At 40.1% G+C, this 19,100-nt stretch overlaps 1 protein-coding gene across 4 annotated transcripts; it reads right to left on the bottom strand.

The window, feature by feature from the left end:
* Positions 1-924: 924 nt before the first annotated feature.
* Positions 925-14,242, bottom strand: aaas (aladin WD repeat nucleoporin). 4 transcript variants are annotated; one of them, XM_088329788.1, is made up of 17 exons: positions 14,096-14,242; positions 13,752-13,893; positions 11,236-11,363; positions 10,180-10,235; positions 10,020-10,111; positions 9,869-9,915; positions 8,627-8,725; positions 8,394-8,537; positions 5,571-5,691; positions 5,380-5,504; positions 4,296-4,356; positions 4,120-4,210; positions 2,951-3,032; positions 2,800-2,867; positions 1,398-1,476; positions 1,204-1,288; positions 925-1,128 (listed from the first exon to the last, which is right to left on the bottom strand). In XM_088329788.1, exons 2-17 carry the CDS (start codon positions 13,872-13,874, stop codon positions 973-975), a joined length of 1,557 nt encoding a protein of 518 aa, XP_088185914.1. In that variant the 5' UTR covers positions 13,875-13,893; positions 14,096-14,242; the 3' UTR covers positions 925-972. The 4 variants fall into 4 exon arrangements, with proteins under 4 accessions (XP_088185914.1, XP_088185916.1, XP_088185915.1 ...); XM_088329790.1 differs by having other exon boundaries at positions 13,764-13,893; XM_088329789.1 differs by having other exon boundaries at positions 13,980-14,208.
* Between the last annotated feature and the right edge of the window lie 4,858 nt (positions 14,243-19,100).

The raw sequence follows: 19,100 nt of genomic DNA, 5'->3' as shown, positions 1-19,100 counted from the left end.
ACTGGCCAATTAACCTGACATGCATGTTTTTAGAATGTGGGAGGAAACCGGAGTGCCCGGAGGAAGCCCACACAAGGAAGGGGAGAACATGCAAACTCTGCACAGGAAGATTCAATCCCATGACCTCAGAACTGTGCCGCGGACGTGTTAACCCCTCATCGGCCGTGTCCAAGCCTTTAAAACCTATTGAACCGCTTTGCTGCGTTCTCAAGCACAAGGCGGGACAGATTTTTATCATGGAAGAGAACTTCAACTGATGAGTTCAGCAGGACTTCACAACTTCATGACCAAGAGAGGTCACGGTTCTAACAGCTTAAGGCAAGTTCAATTCGGGGCTTTTTAAGACTATATATGGCTTTTGAAATCAAATTTAAGAGTACCAAAAAAACCACCACAAATTAAACAACAAAAAAAAGGATTATTAAAGTACTACATGGATCCTTAGTCTTAACTGGAAGATAATTACTCATTCCAAAGATCTTTTCTGTCACATTCATGAAGCATTTTTATCATAAGGTATGAAAAATGACATTTTGGTCTGGTGTAAACCTTTTTTTAAAACATTGCTATTTTCATGACCAATTTTGAGTGTAGCATCATAAAAACACGTGCTTTGTACTCCCTGGTTGTGGACATTTGATAAATATTACTAAATCTTTGTGTTAACAATTTTAAGATTTTCAAAAATGGGATTTAAGACATTTTAATGCAAATTCCTTAATGCCTTATTTTTCAAGTAATTAATTCAATGCCTCTTAAGCCTTTCAAGGAACCCCGTGAACCCTGGAGGTAAAAACGTACCGGCAAATGGAGGCCGGTGGCCATACAAATCTTGAAACTTTAAGAACTCAGTATAGAGTCAGAGGGATCAATTAATTCTGTTTTGTTTTATAGGCAAATTACAATGAATCAGACAGTAAGCAATACATTTCTTCAATATTTTTTATCGACCTTAATGATTTTGAAAGGTAATCATGACATGAAGTTAGCAATGAATGACTGATTGGTTGGGTCAGCAGTCCGTTCGTGAGGGTACGTTAGCATTGGACTGCCATTGAGCCTTGACGCGCTGATGTTGACACTTTGGAAGTAGAAAGGCACATGGGTAATTCTTCCGGTGGACCAACACTACAGAGTGAAAGATTTGATGCATTAGTTTAATCTAAAAAGACAAATTGATTTTCTTAATAGTGTAGGACTGACCACAGTGAGCAAAGCCCCATGGGGATATTTTGGTTGGAACTGCAGAAGTCTTGGTTCTGCACCAAGATCCCCTTGAACGAAACCACTAGAGAAAACACAAGGCCATCACAATATTTAAAAGCATTTCGTCTCGAAAAAGGACAACAACGTAACGTAACTAAGCCTGAAAGTTTACCTTAGATGCAAACACTTACCACGGTAGTAGCTCAAGATTGGGCTTGGTTCTGGTCCTAAATACAGGAATTACTGCAGGTTTATCGGCTTGTGCATCACCTGAAACGCAGGTAATCATGGACTCTCAATGGTGGCACAATGCAAGTTAGTTAAAAACATTCCACAAATTTTAAAATAAAGACAGCTGAGCAAAGTTTTATGAAATGACCTGCATTTATATAGCGCTTTTCACGTCAAGACTTCCCAAAGCACTTTACAATGTGCTTCACATCTGCAAATAGCGGCCGTGTAAGGCGCTAACCTGCTTATTGGGGGCATTAGGGGTTCAGTGTCTTACCCAAGGACACTTCGACATGTAACACGGAGGAGCCGGGATTCGAGCTGCAATCCCTGATCCCAAGACAAGCGCTCTACCTCCTGAGCCATTGCCGCCCGATTATAGATGGTCATTATAGATGGTCATTGGGTAAAAACACAATACTTCCCTCAAGTACAAGTACTGTTACTTCAGAATAATATTACTCAAGTAGAAGTAAAAGTAGTCATCCAAATACTTACTTGAAAGTGAAAAAGTACTAGGTGAGAAAATTACTCAAGCACCTAAGTAACTGTAGCAACCTCGTTTTTTCTTTTTTTTTTTTAAATAACAAATCAGATCATTAAATAATAAAATTCCGTCCCATCAACAAAAAATACATTTAAAATAATCAACCTGAATTTGAGTTCTTTAATAAACGAAAAATGAAAATAGTATAAATCAAATAAATAAATTAAGCACATGTAGCACCGAGCAGCACATTTAAAGCCCCAATGCTTATCAAGCAGAACAACAAGCTAGCCTATGAACTCAAACAAAGGAGACATTGCATAGTGTAACTAGTGTTTGTAACATTTTTAAGGATAACATGATTTTGGTGTGAGGCCAGGGGTGCTTATCCTCTTTTGTGTTTTCACAGTAGGTATTGTTAAGCAACATTTTTCATCTGTTTAATCCGTAAACAAAATTTCCCCCGCTGAGGTTGAAACGTGTCAAATCTGCTAAGTTTGATTAGTTGAACATGGCAGAGCCTGGTGGAGTTCTGCATCAAAATGAATGAGCCTTAGCGGAGACAGATAGATGCGTACTTTTGTGGAGGAGATTTATTAAGTAACGAAGTAACAAATTCAATGTTGCCGAATGTAGCGATCTACCGTTTTTCTTCACAAATTTACTCAAGTATACGGATTTAGAAATACTCCTAGAAGTACAAAATGTCCCAAAACGTACTCAAGTAAATGTACTCCCTTAATACCTACCTCTGATATTGACCTTATGTGAATTGATTCCATCAGAAATGTCAGTTACAGTGAATTGTCTGTTCATCCGACCGATAACAGCAGCAAAGAATTACAAATGGTAGAATCTAAGAAATATGATACAACCTTTGAGAAGCACAGCAAGTCTTTCTCCTCTCGGATCCCATTGAAGAGATTGAATCTCTCCACCAACACTGCACAAGATTTTTTTTCAAGGATGTATATGTTACACTCACGATCATAGTTTAGGGATAGCTTTTTAGATGACAGCTCTTACATGAAGTCTCCCTCGGAAGTGTTAAAAGTCGTCTGTGATAGATCGGCAACCACTGATGCTGATTCCGATTCGATTGATTTGCCTGTGAGGATGCCAAACATGTCATCATGAATTCAACCTTGAACAAAATTGCAAATGTGTGTGGGTCATAATGCAGAACTTGACAATGATTCTTGTCCAGTATTAATATCCCATTTGATAAATACAGTGGAACCTCGGTTTTCGAACGCCTCTCAGTTCGAACAAATCGGAGTCCGACCAAAAATTGAGAAATTCTTGCTTCGCTGTTCGGTCAAAACATCGGAGTTCGAACGCCGGTCATGCGTGAGTGCGTAAGCTAGGGTGCGATGCTGAGCGGCGTACGGGTGTAGATCGCCCCCACCCCTCGTGACCAACTGTTATCACGTGCGCACGTGCCTCTTTTTGCTTTCGCTTTTTATATCGGTGAACGGAGTGTTTTAGCCCCTAACTATGCCTCCGAAGAAGGTCGGTGCAAGCAGGACAGGTGAAAAAAGAAAAGTTGTTCGTACAACTATTGCCTTTAAGAAAGACATAATAGCCAAATTTGAAATAGGTGTGCGGGTGTCTGATCTTGCCTGCGCCTTCTGCTGACCACCAAAAAGGTAAGAAATCCTATTCATAATTATTTTCTTTATCCTTTTTTTTTTTTTACATGTTCATGTTAGCGTAATCTTTCGTACGGAAGATTACGATAACGCGAACGTACGATTAGCCTGGGTTAGCTTCATGTTTACGTTAAACATTCAGGTAAACATTTAGGGTGTTGGAGCTGAGCCCAAAATTCAGGGTGTTGGAACGGAGCCCCCTTTCCAATGAAGCACTAGCCACTTGTAGAGACCCGGGTGCTAAATGACTTGTAAACGACCTGATTATTTAATTTTTACACGTTCATGTTAGCGTCATCTTTCGTACGGAAGATTACGATAACGCGAACGTACGATTAGCCTGGGTTAGCTCCATGTTTACGTTAAACATTCATGGTAAACATTCAGGGTGTTGGAACAGATTAAAACGATTTACATTATTTTTAATAGGAAAATTGATTTCGGTGATTGAACAAATCGGTTCTCGAACAGGGTTCTGGAACGGATTATGGTCGAGAACCGAGGTTCCGCTGTAGTGGCAAACACGAAGATTTTCTGTTTAACCTGATGTGTTGGTAAAGGTGAGAGAGTAGATAACAGTTTCCCCCTTTACAGTAAAGAGAAGTCTAGTCCCATCTGGACTCCAGCAGCCGGACTAAACCGAAAAACAGTTATTTTTGGTGTGACAAACTCACAAACGAAATAATCTTGAAAAACAATTGCAAGTAATAAATAGTTACCTGACAACGGCCTTTTGCACATGGCCAACGCTCAGGTGTCCACATCCTGGTCTCCCACACCCTAAACAACAACCAAGATAAATGTAATGAGCGTTCTAAAAAAAATACACATTTGCATCATTTTAAATGCAATTATTTTGTCCATAAAAAAGGAAACCAACATAAATTAATGTTTAATTTTAAACCTTTAAACTGACTTACCACATGTAAAACACAAACCTAATTTTATATACAAAATACATGTACCGTAAATTCCGGAATATAGAGCGCACCTGATGATAAGCCGCACCCACCACATTTTAAGAGGAAAACCGATTTTGTACATACACAAGCCGCACCTGTATATAAGCCGCATGCGCCCACATTTAAACATGTAACACAAACACAAAATTAACCCAAACCCGACTTGAAGTCCCGCGATTGAAACTAAATGTCCTTCATTAAAGTCCACAGTCCAAAAATCTCAGCGGGCAAAAATGAACGGAAAATGATACCGGTACTTAAGATTTGATGCAGACCTGCAGAGTCCAGGTCCCGTTGAAAGCAATCCAAGGAAAAAAGTGTATATTTCCAAAGGTAAGGGTGGGAAAAATATATCAGATGAACACATTTATTCACGCAACTCCTTTTTCTTTAACCAACTTTTTACCCTTTTTAACCTCACCTTGAGCGGTCCCCACTTAAACTCGGCACCCCGCGTTTGTTCCGTCCCTCATTTTTCGTTCACCCGTGATATCAGAATAAGTGTCTAAAATAAATACAAATAAATACATTACAAAAATATACAGTTGCAAATATCAAATTCTGGTTGTGTGTCCTCAGTCTGCTCTGATTTGAATTTTGCTGGCAACGAGATAGTTTTGTCAGATTTTTGTTCCGGTACCTCACTTTCAATTTCACGAATAAATGTGATGTGTGTAATTTCAACTTTTAATCACTGATTTTCCACATTCACAGAAAGGCATAGCCAATTCCTGAAAGAAGTGCAGATATTTGAAAATAATAACTGTATCCTACAAAACTGAGATGTGCCACTCTGGCACACAATCTTACATGGCACAGGAGACTCATTTGAATTTCGAACCTGAAGACTGCAGATGGCGTTGCTGCAAGAAGACGGCTCCCATCTGTGGACCAGGACAGAAAGCTGACGCCGCCTCCTCCGACGCGCTGCAGGGGCACACGGTTCTCTGCTGCTACATCCCAGACCTGGAAGAAGCCAAAGAGGTAACACACCCACTATTTTAAACTTTCAACAAATGTGAAGCTTTTAACCATCATCGCTGTGTCCATTGGTGAGGCCGACACGAGGAGAGTACCGTTTGGTGACCAAGCGATGGAAGTGACTGGTGAGTGGCCAGGATGGGACAAAACCTGTGCGCATCCAGATGAAGGCCTGTTTGAAACACAAAAAAGAAACGTGAAGGACTTTTTCTTATATTAAGCATTGCTCCAGTTGGTAAAAGTCAAATCATTTCAGATGGCATGTGTATTGCAAGGTAAACAACTTGCCATACCGTCGCTTTCTAAATTTCCCCAAATATTTCAGACGTCTTGTCATCCATCTCCGTCTCTCTAATGTCAGTGATTACAATTATAATGGACACATTTAAGTCTATCATATAGATACAGGGATCAGAATGGAGATTTTCATTTTCAGCTGAAATAGCCAGGGTCCAGGAATAAAGCAGGGCGGAGCCCCCCCCCGACCCCCCCAGACACCAGCCCACCCCCCCACGCTCCTGGGTTTTAGGCAATTTACTTGTCCAAAACCATGCTTATATTTATCATTTAAGTAACATTTTTAGAAGATTAAAATAATTTACCCACATAACTGATTTTTTTGTAAATACTGCAAGATAAGTTCAAATGCAGTTCAGTCCCTGCAGCTTGAGCAACAATGCGGCCAATTTTTCTAACGGCCGCCAGGGTGCGCCAGAGCAATAAAGGAAAGAGTGAGACAGTCGGATTTTGAATTTGTTTGCTACGCAAGAGAAAAAGTGAAAAAGTCGGAATGCCTTTGGGGTTCAAAAACAGCGGAAATCCGCGGATCCGCGGAAAATTCTGATCCCTGTAGATATGTAAATGTGAGACATGTGAATGAGGTCATAAAGTGAATTAATGGAGGCTTGAAAAGATGCAGTGGAAGAGGGCATTAAATTAAACTATCTTTCATTTTATATTATTTCCTACTTGTTTGTTGTTGTCTACTTAGTTGCACTCAATTTATATGGCACTTTTCTGTTAGTAAAACAATTTTTGGTCATACTCATGTTTTGGACTCTGGCACCTGGGGCAGCTGCAGGGTCCTAAGAGTGAGTGCACCCGTTAGTGAGTGGAATGAATGAGACCGGAAGGAAAGAGGAGCGAACAAACATGCTGAAAATAACCAAAGCTAATGCAAACGAGTAAAAAAAAAGAAAAAGTTAAGAAAGAAAAATGAAAAACAACACACACCGAATTTCATCATTGTCCCTTTAACCGTGCAACATAAATATGCTTTAAAATACAATTGTAATCCAGCAAACTAATTCTCATGTTTAATAAATGTACCTGTAATTTGATCACGTCATTTTTTCTGTAACGAACAGAATACAATTACATTTTTAAAGAAATCCTAATTACGCAACGCCGTTACATCAGGGTTCCTACAGCTTAAGGCAGGGGTCGGGAACCTATGGCTCGCGAGTCATATATGGTTCTTTCTATGAATATCTATGGCTCAGAGACAAATTTGATTGCATGCAAAATATCTCTATCTTGTTCGAAACTTGAGTTATTCATCCTATTCAGGTACACGCAAATCCAATCCAAAGCTAGGTAGCCGACGTTACTTCGCAGTATATATAGGGCACGTTTTTCACTACAATTTACAGTCAAGGTGTCACACAAGAAAGGGGGGAAAAAACTCGTTTTGGCTGTACAACGCTAAAGAATCCTTTATATAAAAGTTCACTATATAATCTGTGTTCAGTGTTCAGATACCTTATGATGAATCCACAGAACACACTGTAAATACGCCAAAACACCGGAAGAGAACTTAGTCTTTTGATTGGGTGAGTGGGAGGGATGGGTGGAGCCATGCAAAAAGCGCAAGCACTCCCTCCCATCTCTCGCCCTACGCCATCTGCGCCAAAAGTGAGCTCATCAGGCTCCCTATTTGCAGAATGTTGTGACGTTTTTACACAATAACTGCTTGCAACTGGTTTTGAAAACAATATGTATTAAAAAAAAAAGGGTCAAAAGGAGTTTAACCGATCTTGAGTAATTGCAAGAAAGAGACAAGTTTAAAGTGGTATGTTTGTTGATTTTGGGACAGGGGTTCTGGCATTATTCTCTTTTCATATTTTTTATCAAATCATCAAAAATAATTGTGCTGAAGACTGAGCTTTTTTCTGGGGTGCGGGTTTAGCAATTTTGTAAATTTGTCTCATAATATATGGTGTGGCTCTTTCCCAAAATAAAATTAATATTTTTTGCTTTTATGGCTCTTTGAGTCAAAAAGGTTCCCGACCCCTGGCTTAAGGCATCTTAAAAAACGAACACACACACACAATTTAATCAAACAAAATTAAAAAAAAACTCAAATATTTCTTGCACACAATACATTGTGCCTTGTACACATTACCTGGCACAGCTTTTACCCATGGCGAAAAATGTTCGTCGGACAGCCACTTCTCATTAAATTTATACTTTTCCATGGCCTGACGTAAACGCCTCTGCCCGAAGTTACTATGTGTATACAGTAGAGCTAAGTTATGCATCTGCCCCGAAAGGCTCAATTGAAATCACATCACCGTTTTGATAGTTAGGTTATTGTAGTCACACTATAATGTCACAAAAAAATCAGGGAATTATCAAAACAGTCAATTGATAAGGGTTACTAAATCATTTTATTTCAAACAAATATGAATCTTATGAAAGTGTTCACATTTTAAGACTTCTGAAAATTCTGAAAACACTTAAGACAGTTTATTACCAAGTAAAGCCTTATTTATAGAATAAGAGATTCAATGCCTTTTAGAGTTTTCAAGGATCCTGTTACATGTATTCCGTTACTCCCCGAGCCTGCTTGTCATTTAATGTCTATTCAAATACCTTGTGGACAGTGAGCAAGGATCTACATGCCAGACCAGGATGCAGTTTTGACAAGCCACAGCAAGTCCAGATGCACACAGCGGTTTCCATTGCACTGCGGCGACACTCCTCTGAAGACGATGCTTTAGGGTTGGTGTTGTGGAACTAGTCCAAGAGAAAACAAGGCGGAACTTTCCTTGAGCAAAACCATCATGGTCTCTCTAAGAAACAGAAAAGCATGGGGTATTTCTCACCTTTTGGGATTGTAGATCTTAATTGAATCATCCAACAGGGCTATAGCAAATTTATCGGTATGAGGATGCCATGCAAAGGCTCGCACCACGCAGTCTGACCTAAAAGGCAAACAGAACACAAAATGTTGTGACTTGATTAGAATAAACATTTTGAAAACGTATTTTGTAGTTAACTAACTCGATGGCCAGTTAGTTGAGAGCTGAAGAATAAATGAATATTAAGATTTATGACATATTTATGGGCATCCCATCCCCAATAGTTGTGCAGCAAGATTAACCAAGTGATATGCAATACATACAATAAATACAGCAAAAAAGGATTAAATAAAATACAGTATACAAACTATGTGACCCCCGTATGAGCAGGATACAATTGGTAAATCAATCAAAAATACATTAAATAAGGATTAGAGCAGGGGTAGGGAACATGTGGCTCGGGAGCCACATATGGCTCTTTTCATGAGTACGTATGGCTCAGAAATAAAGTGTAACTATTGCACATCTCTCTGTGGCGTTCCAAAGTCAAGTGATTTCATCCCGATTTTGGTCCATGTAAAGCCGAAGTAACTTAATGCAGAAGTTTGATAAGAAACCATTTACACTGATAAATAAAAACGCTGGCAAACGACTTTGATTGGGTGAGCAGTACAGATGGGCGGATCCCTGCACACAGCGCAAGGCACTTCCTTCTCTCTCTCGCTCAGTGCAGTCTACACTGAAAGTGAATATGACAATATGCTTATCGTTTGCAGTAATTTGTGACATTTTTACAAAAGAACTTTGCATACACATTATTTTGAAACCGTTATTAAGGACAAATTTCATGGAAAAAAATAGCCTAAACAATCTTAACTGAAGGTGGAAGACAAATTGTAAATGACATATTTACATTGATTTGGGACACAGGATTTGGCATTATTATAATTTCATACATTTGATTAAATCATAAAATGACACAAAGAAATAAAATGTGCTGAAGAATTAGCTTTTGTCTAGAGAGCGTGTTTGGCAGTTTTTGCAATTTTGTCTGAAAATATATGATGTGGCTCTCTCAATTTCTTTTTAACAAATTTTTTGCTTTTATGGCTCATTGGGTCAAAAAGGTTCCTGACCCCTGGATTAGAGCCTAGATCGGGCCTAAAGAAATCCAAGCTGACCCGCGGGTATGACAGTCCAGCCCAGCACAAGCGAAAAGTAAAACACAAATTTTCACATTTTTGAGGAGGAGGCCGATTCACCCACCAGTTCAATGCTTGTGAAAACTCAGCAATCATGTCCTCGCTTCTCAACTACCGACCACATGAAAAATAAAAGTAAACTTCATCATCATGGAAAAACATCTCTTGACATTGGCTCACTCACAATAATGAATGGATATTCAGGCAAATCTTACTGCGTAATGGGGAAACAAGGAGCTGCGAAAAGATGAGATTTTCTGTAGCAATGCCAGGATACACCCAGAACTCACACACAGCCACCTGGGTACTAGAGAAAACAGACTTACAACCAATCACTTCACAAATAATTCCACTCACTTTCAAGGACTTACATACCCTCTTCATGGGAGTTGCAGATTTCATTTAGTAGCCCTCTGAAACTGCCATCCCGCCTGAAAAATATTGATGTCATTTCAAACGAAAACTGCAAGAATCACATACTCAAGAAAAAATATCTTCTATGTGACACCCATTGAAATAAGTATCATCTTTCATTTTAATCTCATATTAGTTAGTATATAATGACCAACATGAAACAAATAACTGCTTGAAATTGACCAAGTTGTAAAATATGTATTGGAATTAAGTTCTTCTCTATAAAATCAGTGTAAGGTTAGTATGTAAAAGGATTGTATTGAATATGAAATGGTGGGCTTTTTATAGAGGATACTTTTGAAAGATTTTGCTGCCTGTACCACTATGTGTCAAAAACAGTTGTCCTATTGCTGTCTAAAGTCGCTATTTCCCCAAAACACACGTACAGACGCTGCCCTACTTACGAACATGATTCCGCACGATCGTTTGAAGTTGAATTTGTTCGTAAGTTGCTTCAGTGCTATATTTTGTATGTTTAAGGTTTATATAAGTATGGTTACGGCTTGTATAAGTGACCTCTATTGTTTTGTACTATGCTCTATAAAGATAAAGTTTAGTTTAACTTACTTCTGGAAGGTGCGCTTCAAGTGGTCCTCCTCTGTGGTAAAAAGTGGCCAGGAAAAGCGACCAACCATTTTCTCAACCGCATCGAGCTTTCTTATTCCACTTTCATTTCAAATGAAACGGCTCCCCTCTTCTTTAAACTAACCATATTGAATTCTGGGTGGATTCTGGGTGACCCCTCACAGCGCCACACGCCTTTAGCGGTGGAAAGAAGCACTACAGTACTGTCCTGTACTCGGAAAAAGATGCGCACAGTACAAAATCTAACTTACAGCAATGTATATTTTTTTAACATCCCCAAAAAAACGTTCGCATCTACCGATTTACGTCAGTTGAATGGTCGTATGTAGGGGAGTGTCTGTACTTGTTTTAACCAGCCCTTCTGTGACTAAAATGTTTGTTTTCACCATGACATGCTTTATATTGCCGCAATTTATTAGGAAACGTGCATACCATGCTGCTGCACTCCTCATCCAGAGTGTTTCGGAATGGTCCAAAAAGGCTGCCTTGCTGCTGCTCTCGGTGCGACTGTGCAGCTTGAGGGAGTCTCTGGCAAAGTACAAGCTCGGAGGACTTGACTCCTGTAAAGAACAATATGAACCATGAGATGAAACACTCACTTGCAGATCAATAATGTGTATTCAGTCGTTTACTTGAATGAATGATGGGAAGTTAGATTTATCGCAAGGGATTCAGAACTAAAGTGCTGTGCTATTTAGGTAAAAGAGCAGATGAGCTACTTTTCTTATATAAATTGACTTCATTGGTTCTGAAAACAAAGATTTCCCAACAAATATGATCTATTTGTTTGGTTATCTCAACTAGTGCTTCTGAAATATTTTGTCATGCCCCCTCCTAGGAGGAGGAAAACCTGTCACGCCCCTCCTGAGCCAACCACCCTCTTCAATCCCCACCGTACAATTGAAAACAGTATAATTTATCAATTGTTTTAAGTAGCCAAGTCACGTCATATATATTTGTAAAGCCCTTAATCACAAAAAGTCTCAAAGGACTGCACAGGTTACAATGACACCACCCCCAGATCTTTTACTAACATGCAGGCAAGGAAAAACTCAAAACCTTAGTATGAGGACAATAAGAAACCTTGAGAAGGGGCTTCACAGGTGGTGAGTCCCCTTTGCAAAAGACTATCCTTATCACCATATAAGGATATATGGAGCAACAAACAACAAAGAGTAGCTTCATTAAATGTAACAGAAAAGATTAAGGGCACTTGAAATTCAAAAATAAAATGCAAATCCTCAAAATATAAACATTTTTGATTGCTAAATCATATAGTGCTGAAAAATGAAATAGATAAACTAGATGAAAAAAAATGTAAACTAATTACGTTAACTTAAGAGCGAGGTATAAAAAATGTTAATCTGCAAAACAAAAATACATCATTAGTGCAAATTGTATTTGGGAATCAAGGAAGCAAGGTTTTGGGTGCTATGAGGAGAGTGATGAACAACAAGAGTATGAGTATGGATGTTAAGAGGGGACTGTATGAGAGTGTGATTGTGCCGACTGTGTTGTATGGTGCAGAGACTTGGAGCCTGAACGCAGATTTAAGAAGGAAATTGAATGTTTTTGAGATGAAGTGTTCGAGGACTATGTTAGGAGTGACAAGATTGGATAGATTGAGAAATGAAATTGTGAGAGACAGAACTGGAGTCGTCGTGGAACTGAGCAAGGGTGTTAATAAGAGAGTACTCGGTTGGTTTGGACACATGGAGAGGATGGATGAGGAGCGAATGTTGAAGAGGATCTACAGAGCAGAAGTCAATGGAAGGAGACCAAGAGGAAGGCTGCGATTGACGTGGATGGATGGTGTTATGAGTGCACTGCAGGAAAGAGGTCTAAATATAATGGAAGCTAGAGCTCTTGTTGGTGATAGAAAGGAGTGGAGAGGTGTTGTGAAAGGATAGTGGGATGTTTTGACGCGTTCTTAAGGATGGGCTGGGCACCCGTATGATGCGGCAGGGGTAAACCAGTGAAAGCTGCCGGGCCCTGCTGTTGAAGAAAAGAGTGTGTTGTGTCACCCTGACCCGAGTGACATGGCCGCTTTCTGGTGTCCCATTTCATCTGGAGGGACGAAAGCATGACCAACTTAGGTGCCTAACTTGTTTGGGTGTTTGGGCAATTAGGTTGGCCATAGTCCAAAAAATGTTGTGTGTGTTTTTTGCTATTTTTTCCCCCCCTTTTATTTTCTTTGTTATTGTTTGTGTTTGTCTTGCTGTCGGTCACCCCTCCTGAGGGATATGACCAAGGTAAATAGATAGTATTTAATGAAAAGTGATGTCTGTTGTAATGGCTGCTATGACCACGTTTTGCGATACAAATGTTTAAATCTAAACTTAAAACACACTTCTATTCTATAGCATATTAATAACCTATATTTTATGCTGACAATATCTGTGTATTATTTGCCCTCATGTAGGTTTTAGATCAGGAGTTGGTGTCATTATAGTCTGTGGTTGGAAATAATCTGTGGTCTGTGCAGCCCTTTGAGACTCTTTGTGATTAAGGGCTATACAAATAAACATGACTTGACTTAAACAAGAGGTCATATGTGTAGCATGGCAAACATAATAAGACGTTTAAAGCTTTTGCTAAATTAGGCCATTATTTTAAGTAGGTGACAATGTGTTCACTGCCAAACACTACGTTTATGGTCATTTATGCGTGGGTTTCCTCCGGGCACTCTGGTTTCCTCCCACATTCCAAAAACATGCATTTCAGGTGAATTGGCCGGTCCAAATTGTCCCTAGGTGTGAATGCGCCAATGAGTTGTCTGTCCCCGTGTGCCCTGCGACTGGCTGGCAACCAGTTCAGGGTGTCCCCTGCCCACTGCCCGAAGATGGCTGGGATGGGCTCCAGCCCCCCCGCGACCCTACTGAGGATAAGCAGTACGGCTAATGAGATGAGATGAGATTTTAGATCATACAAGTTTGGGTTGGTTTTACCCTCGACGAGACCTTTTGTAGCCGGTCCTCCGCGTTGCTTCCAGTCAGGAGCTCGTTGTTGGACTCGCACAGAGTGGTGTGTCCGGGAGAAAGTGGAGGGGGGAACAGCGCCAAAGAGCACATCTTCTGGAGGCAATGGAAACTAAACGGCCACACAAATAAAACAAAAACAATCGTTCGTTGAATGCTATAGAGGAGACGATGCTAACACAGTGCTGTGTGGCTAACACTTTTAGCAGGCAGGCTGTCCACGAAAAATCAATCAACAAAGTCCTCGAAACAATGCATTCCTTTAGTTTTAAACCACATTTATATTAACCAATGTCAAATAAAATGTAATTTACTGTAATGTTGATGAAAAACGCTGAAAAGTTTCGAGAATGTTTGAAAGCTTGAATCGCGCCTTTGAAGTGTACGGGTCCTCATCGGGACCAAACTACGAAACTATTTTTCAACCCGGCGTAAATTTGACAACGTCCTCTTGAGGACGGATGTTGACACTGCATAAATACGTTTCCATAGGAAATGGTGATGAACTTGAAATCTGACCAAATCATGTAGTTGATATCAGGGGTGTCAAACTAATTTTAACTCGGGGGCCACACGATAGAACACACATTCTGTCGGGGGCCGGACTAGTAGATTAAAGAGAAAGAAAAAGAGGGATAAAGACTTAAGAGAAAGAGGGAGGGAAAAGAAGAGAGAGGGCGGGACAAAGAAAGAGAGAGAGGGAGAAACAAAAGAGATATAAAGAGAAGTCGTGAGAGAGGGGAGAAGAAAGGGTGAGGAAGAAAGAAATCCAAAGAGAAATAGAAAGACAGAAGGAGAGAAAAGAGAAAAGAAAGCGCGAAGGGTAGGTAACCCTAACCTTTAAAAAGACACACAGAGAGAAAGAGACAAAAAGCCACAAAGGAAGAGAAAAAGAGAGACACAGAGAGTGAAAGAGACAGAGACAGAGAGTGGGAGAAAAGGTGTGGAAGAGAGAGAGAGAGAGAGAGAGACAGAGAGAGAGAGACAGAGAGAGAGAAATAAATACAAGTACAGTGTCTTTGTGAGAGGCACCTGGCTTTGGCAACATCAAGTTGACATATTTCAACCTGCAGCTTGTTTTTCTCGTGTGCTTCTCTGAGTGTTGTCTCACGGGCCGAATTCAATCCCTTAGCGGGCCTGATCTGGCCCGTGGGCAGCCTGTTTGACACCTGTGGTTTATATGCTGTTTGGTTAAAATTGACGGACAATCGCGGAACCTGACTGGGCTTCAAACTATTCTGCAAGGGCTAGGTTTTAAAGGGACAGTGTGTATTAGTTAGCACCTCAATGTTAAAAAATGTATGAATTTGAAAAGGAATTTTGATTTTAATGATAAGAAAAAATATGCGAAGTCTTATATCACGGTTTAAGGATCCCTTGTCAGGGGACCAATGAAGACGCAACTCAGGACAGCTTTCTCCACTGTTGACATATCTTTCAGACATAATTTCCCCCTATGTTTCGGTTCGGAGCCTTCGCTCTGAAAATGCTGGTCTACTTGTGATCCCAAGAGCCAAGAAGAGATTCGCAGGTTCGAGAGTGTTCTCTATTCAGGCCCCGGTGCTGTGGTAGGCTCTTCCCCCTGACATTCGATCTGCAACCTCAGTGGAAATGTTTAAATCTAAACTTAAAACACACTTCTATTCTATAGCATATGAATAGCCTCTATTTTATGTTGACAATATCTGTGTATTATTTGCCCTCATGTAGGTTTTAGATCAGGGGATGGTGTCATAATAATCTAGTTTGCAATAGTCTTTGATCTGTGCAGCCCTTTGAGACTCTTTGTGATTAAGGGCTATACAAATAAACATGACTTGACTTGACTGTTGATGGTTCCTGGCTTGTTTTTGGGTCATGGCAAAGTTGGGACCAGTCCATTCCTTAATGTTGTCGGCCCAGATCTTTTTCGATCTTCCTCTCCTCTTGGCCCCTTGGACAGTGCCCTGAGGAATTATCTTGGTCCGTCCTGGTGATCTTGTAACGTGACCATACCACTGAAGTTTTCATCTGCGCACAGTTGACAACAGTTCTTCGTAGGGTCCAATGTGCCCGCTGATGGTGTTGCGCTCTATTTTGTTTGTCACATGGGCTAAGTAGCTAATGCCCAGAAGTTTCCTGTAGTATCGCATCTCCAAGGCCTGGATTTACTTTTCCAGTTTTGCTGTCAGATACCATGTCTCAAGCGTAGATGAAGATGGAAGTAACCACCTCTTGCATGAGTATGATCTTTGATTTCACTGCTGTGTTCATGTCCCTCCAGATGGGTTTAAGTCTGGCAGGTGCGGCTGTGGTTTGAGCTATTCTGGCCAAGATTTCTGGTTCTGACCCCTCTTCTGATATGACAGCTCCAAGATATTTAAATTTGGTGACGGGTTCTAGCCCTTTGTGGTTGATAGTGATATTTGTGTTGATATTTTTGGGCTTGTTGGTCATTACTTATGTTTTTTTCTGTGCTGATTTCCCTCCCATACTGGCTTGATGCTTTGTCCAGGTGATTGACCAGATCTCTGAGTTCCTTTTCGTCTCCTGCCAATCCAGCAATATCATCAGCATAACGGAGGTTAGTGATGTTGTGTCCCTAAATACTAACTGTACTTTCATGTTGCTCCAGAGCTTCGGACATGATCCTCTCCAGGAAGATGCTGAATACTGTTAGACAGTGAATGCAGCCTTGTCTCACACCGACTGTTGGTATTGACATACACTTGTTCAATGGTCTGAACTAGTTTCTGACCCATGTTGTACTTCTGCATGGTGGCTCTTAAAGCAGCTTGTCATACTCCGTCAAACACTTTGTTGAAATCGTTATAGAGGTTTCTCTGGTGTTGAAACTTCTCACATGGGATGTGGTGCTCCTTTCCTCCCTGAAACCTGGCTAGGACATTATTCAGCCTATGGTTTCAATCTGTTCAATGGGGCCTTCAGCATAACTTTACTTGCATGGCTGATGAGACTGATGGTTCTGTAGTTGGAGCATAGTAGTAGGTTTCCTCCTCTTTAGTAGAATAATTATTAGCAATGTTGTCCATGCAGATGGCCACTTTCCTGTTTGGCGGTTCGTTCTATGAATCTTTATCAAGATGTCTTTAGTTTGCTCACCACCATTTCGTATGAGTTCTGATGGGATGCTGTTTATTCCTGAAGACTTTCCGTTCTTCTGCGAATTAGTTGCTGCCTCTATTTCTTCTCTGAGAATAGGAAAGATGTCACCTCTCCCTGGCCCGGAATTCTTTAGGACCTTTGGGTCTCCCTATGTCAGGTGGTTGTAGAGTATAAAGCAGTATTATGTTCATCTATTCAGGATCTCTTTTTCTTCAGTTAGCTTACTCCCGGCCTCATCTTGAATGCTGCTGACTTTCGCCCGTATTCTTTGTGTTAGGTATTTTACAATATGGGAGGCTTTCTTTGAATTGTTCTTTTGAGGCACTCTTCTAACTACGAGTGTTGGTCTTCGATCCATTTCTCCTTTGCTTCTCTCAAGATTTTGCTAATTTTATTGTTAGCTGCTCTATACTTGGCTGCTCCTTCAGGGTTGTTTCTTTTCTTCTTTAGTTCCCGCCTCATGTTGGACTGTTGGAGAATTTTGTTTGTAACCCACGGCTTTATCTTCTGATGTTTTCCTATAATTGCTTATGCTTCTTCAGTCATTGTCTTTTGGACCATGGTGGTCAGGGTTTCGGCATCTTCATCCAAGGGCGGCAAAGGAGCAAACTTCCTGCCGATAAAGGCCTGGAAGCTCTTGACCCCCTGTTGGTAGTATCATACAGAGGTGCATTTTTTTAAAATACTCGTGGGTCGAGAAATTAGTATCTTTTTAAAGGGACAGTGTGTAAAATTTACTGCCTCCTAGTGGTGCAGGAAAACGTTTATTCAGTCAGAAAAAGCATTGATTTGAATACTAGGCAAAAATCAATGAATTATCATACCAACGTTATAAAAAAAATAATCATAAGTTGATAAATTTGTATTCCTTTTACAAAGTGAAATCCATATTAAGTAGTCTGCCATGTTTGTCTGGCGTCTATCGACTTGCTATGGCATTGTTTTTTGTTCGCATTAGACAACAGTGCCATCTAGTGGTTAAATTTTACACTAGGACTTTAACATAACATGAGGCTCACCTAGAGGAAGCTGACATGACGGTTTGCCATCTTGTAGCGCTAAGAACCCCCCCAAAAACTCAACGACAAGAAGAAAAATGGTGCAGTTTAGTCACTTTCAGTTGCCATAGTTTGTATTCTTTCTTGTGCTTTAAAACAATCATTATTTAGTTGCATTACACGTTGCGGTGATATCTATATATCATACTGTAATTATTTTATATTTTATTTTGAATTGTCTTGTTTGTTAATGGAACATCCATTGCAGCCTTGTCATCCTGGAATGGGGATGACTTCATTTGCGGTGCTTTCTCAAGGTTTCTTCAATTTCCTCATGCTTAGGTTTTGCCTTGCCCTCATGTAGGTTTTAAATCTTGGGATTATGTCATAATAGTTTGTAGTTTGCAATAGTATGTGGTCTGTGTAGCCCTTTGAGTCTCCTTGTGGTTAAGGGCGTCACAAATAAACATAACTTGACTTTAATTAACTGTGTCTGCCGAACCAGCCTGGAAAGAGAGCACAAGTACTTTGATTATATACTATCTATCGATCGACCTATCTATCTATCTATCTATCTATCTATCTATCTATCTATCTATCTATCTATCTATCTATCTATCTATCTATCTATCTATCTATCTATCTATCTATCTATCTATCTATCTATCTATCTATCTATCTATCTATCTATCTATCTATCTATCTATCTATCTATCTATCTATCTATCTATCTATCTATCTATCTATCTATCTATCTATCTATCTATCCGTCCGTCCGTCCGTCCGTCCGTCCGTCCGTCCGTCCGTCCATCCATCCATCCATCCATCCATCCATCCATCTATCAATCTATGAAATGAAATGAAATCATCTGCATTTATATAGCGCTTTTCAAGTCAAGACTTCCCAAAGCGCTTTATAGTGTGCTTCACATTTCCCAATAGTGGCCATGCAGCCATGTAAGGCGCTAACCTGCATATTGGGGGTATTAGGGGTTCAGTGTGTTACCCAAGGACACTTCGACATGTAACACGGAGGAGCCGGGATTCGAACTGCGATCTCTCGATCCCAAGACGAGAGCTCTACCTCCTGAGCCAGTGCTGATCTATCTATCCATCTATCTATCTATCTATCTATCTATCTATCTATCTATCTATCTATCTATCTATCTATCTATCTATCTATCTATCTATCTATCTATCTATCTATCTATCTATC

The sequence above is a fragment of the Urocampus carinirostris genome, chromosome 3 (genome assembly GCF_059441175.1).
Source record: "Urocampus carinirostris isolate Australia breed hairy pipefish chromosome 3, RoL_Ucar_1.0, whole genome shotgun sequence".
NCBI lineage: Eukaryota > Metazoa > Chordata > Actinopteri > Syngnathiformes > Syngnathidae > Urocampus > Urocampus carinirostris.
This window is presented reverse-complemented; position numbering and strand designations above follow the sequence as displayed.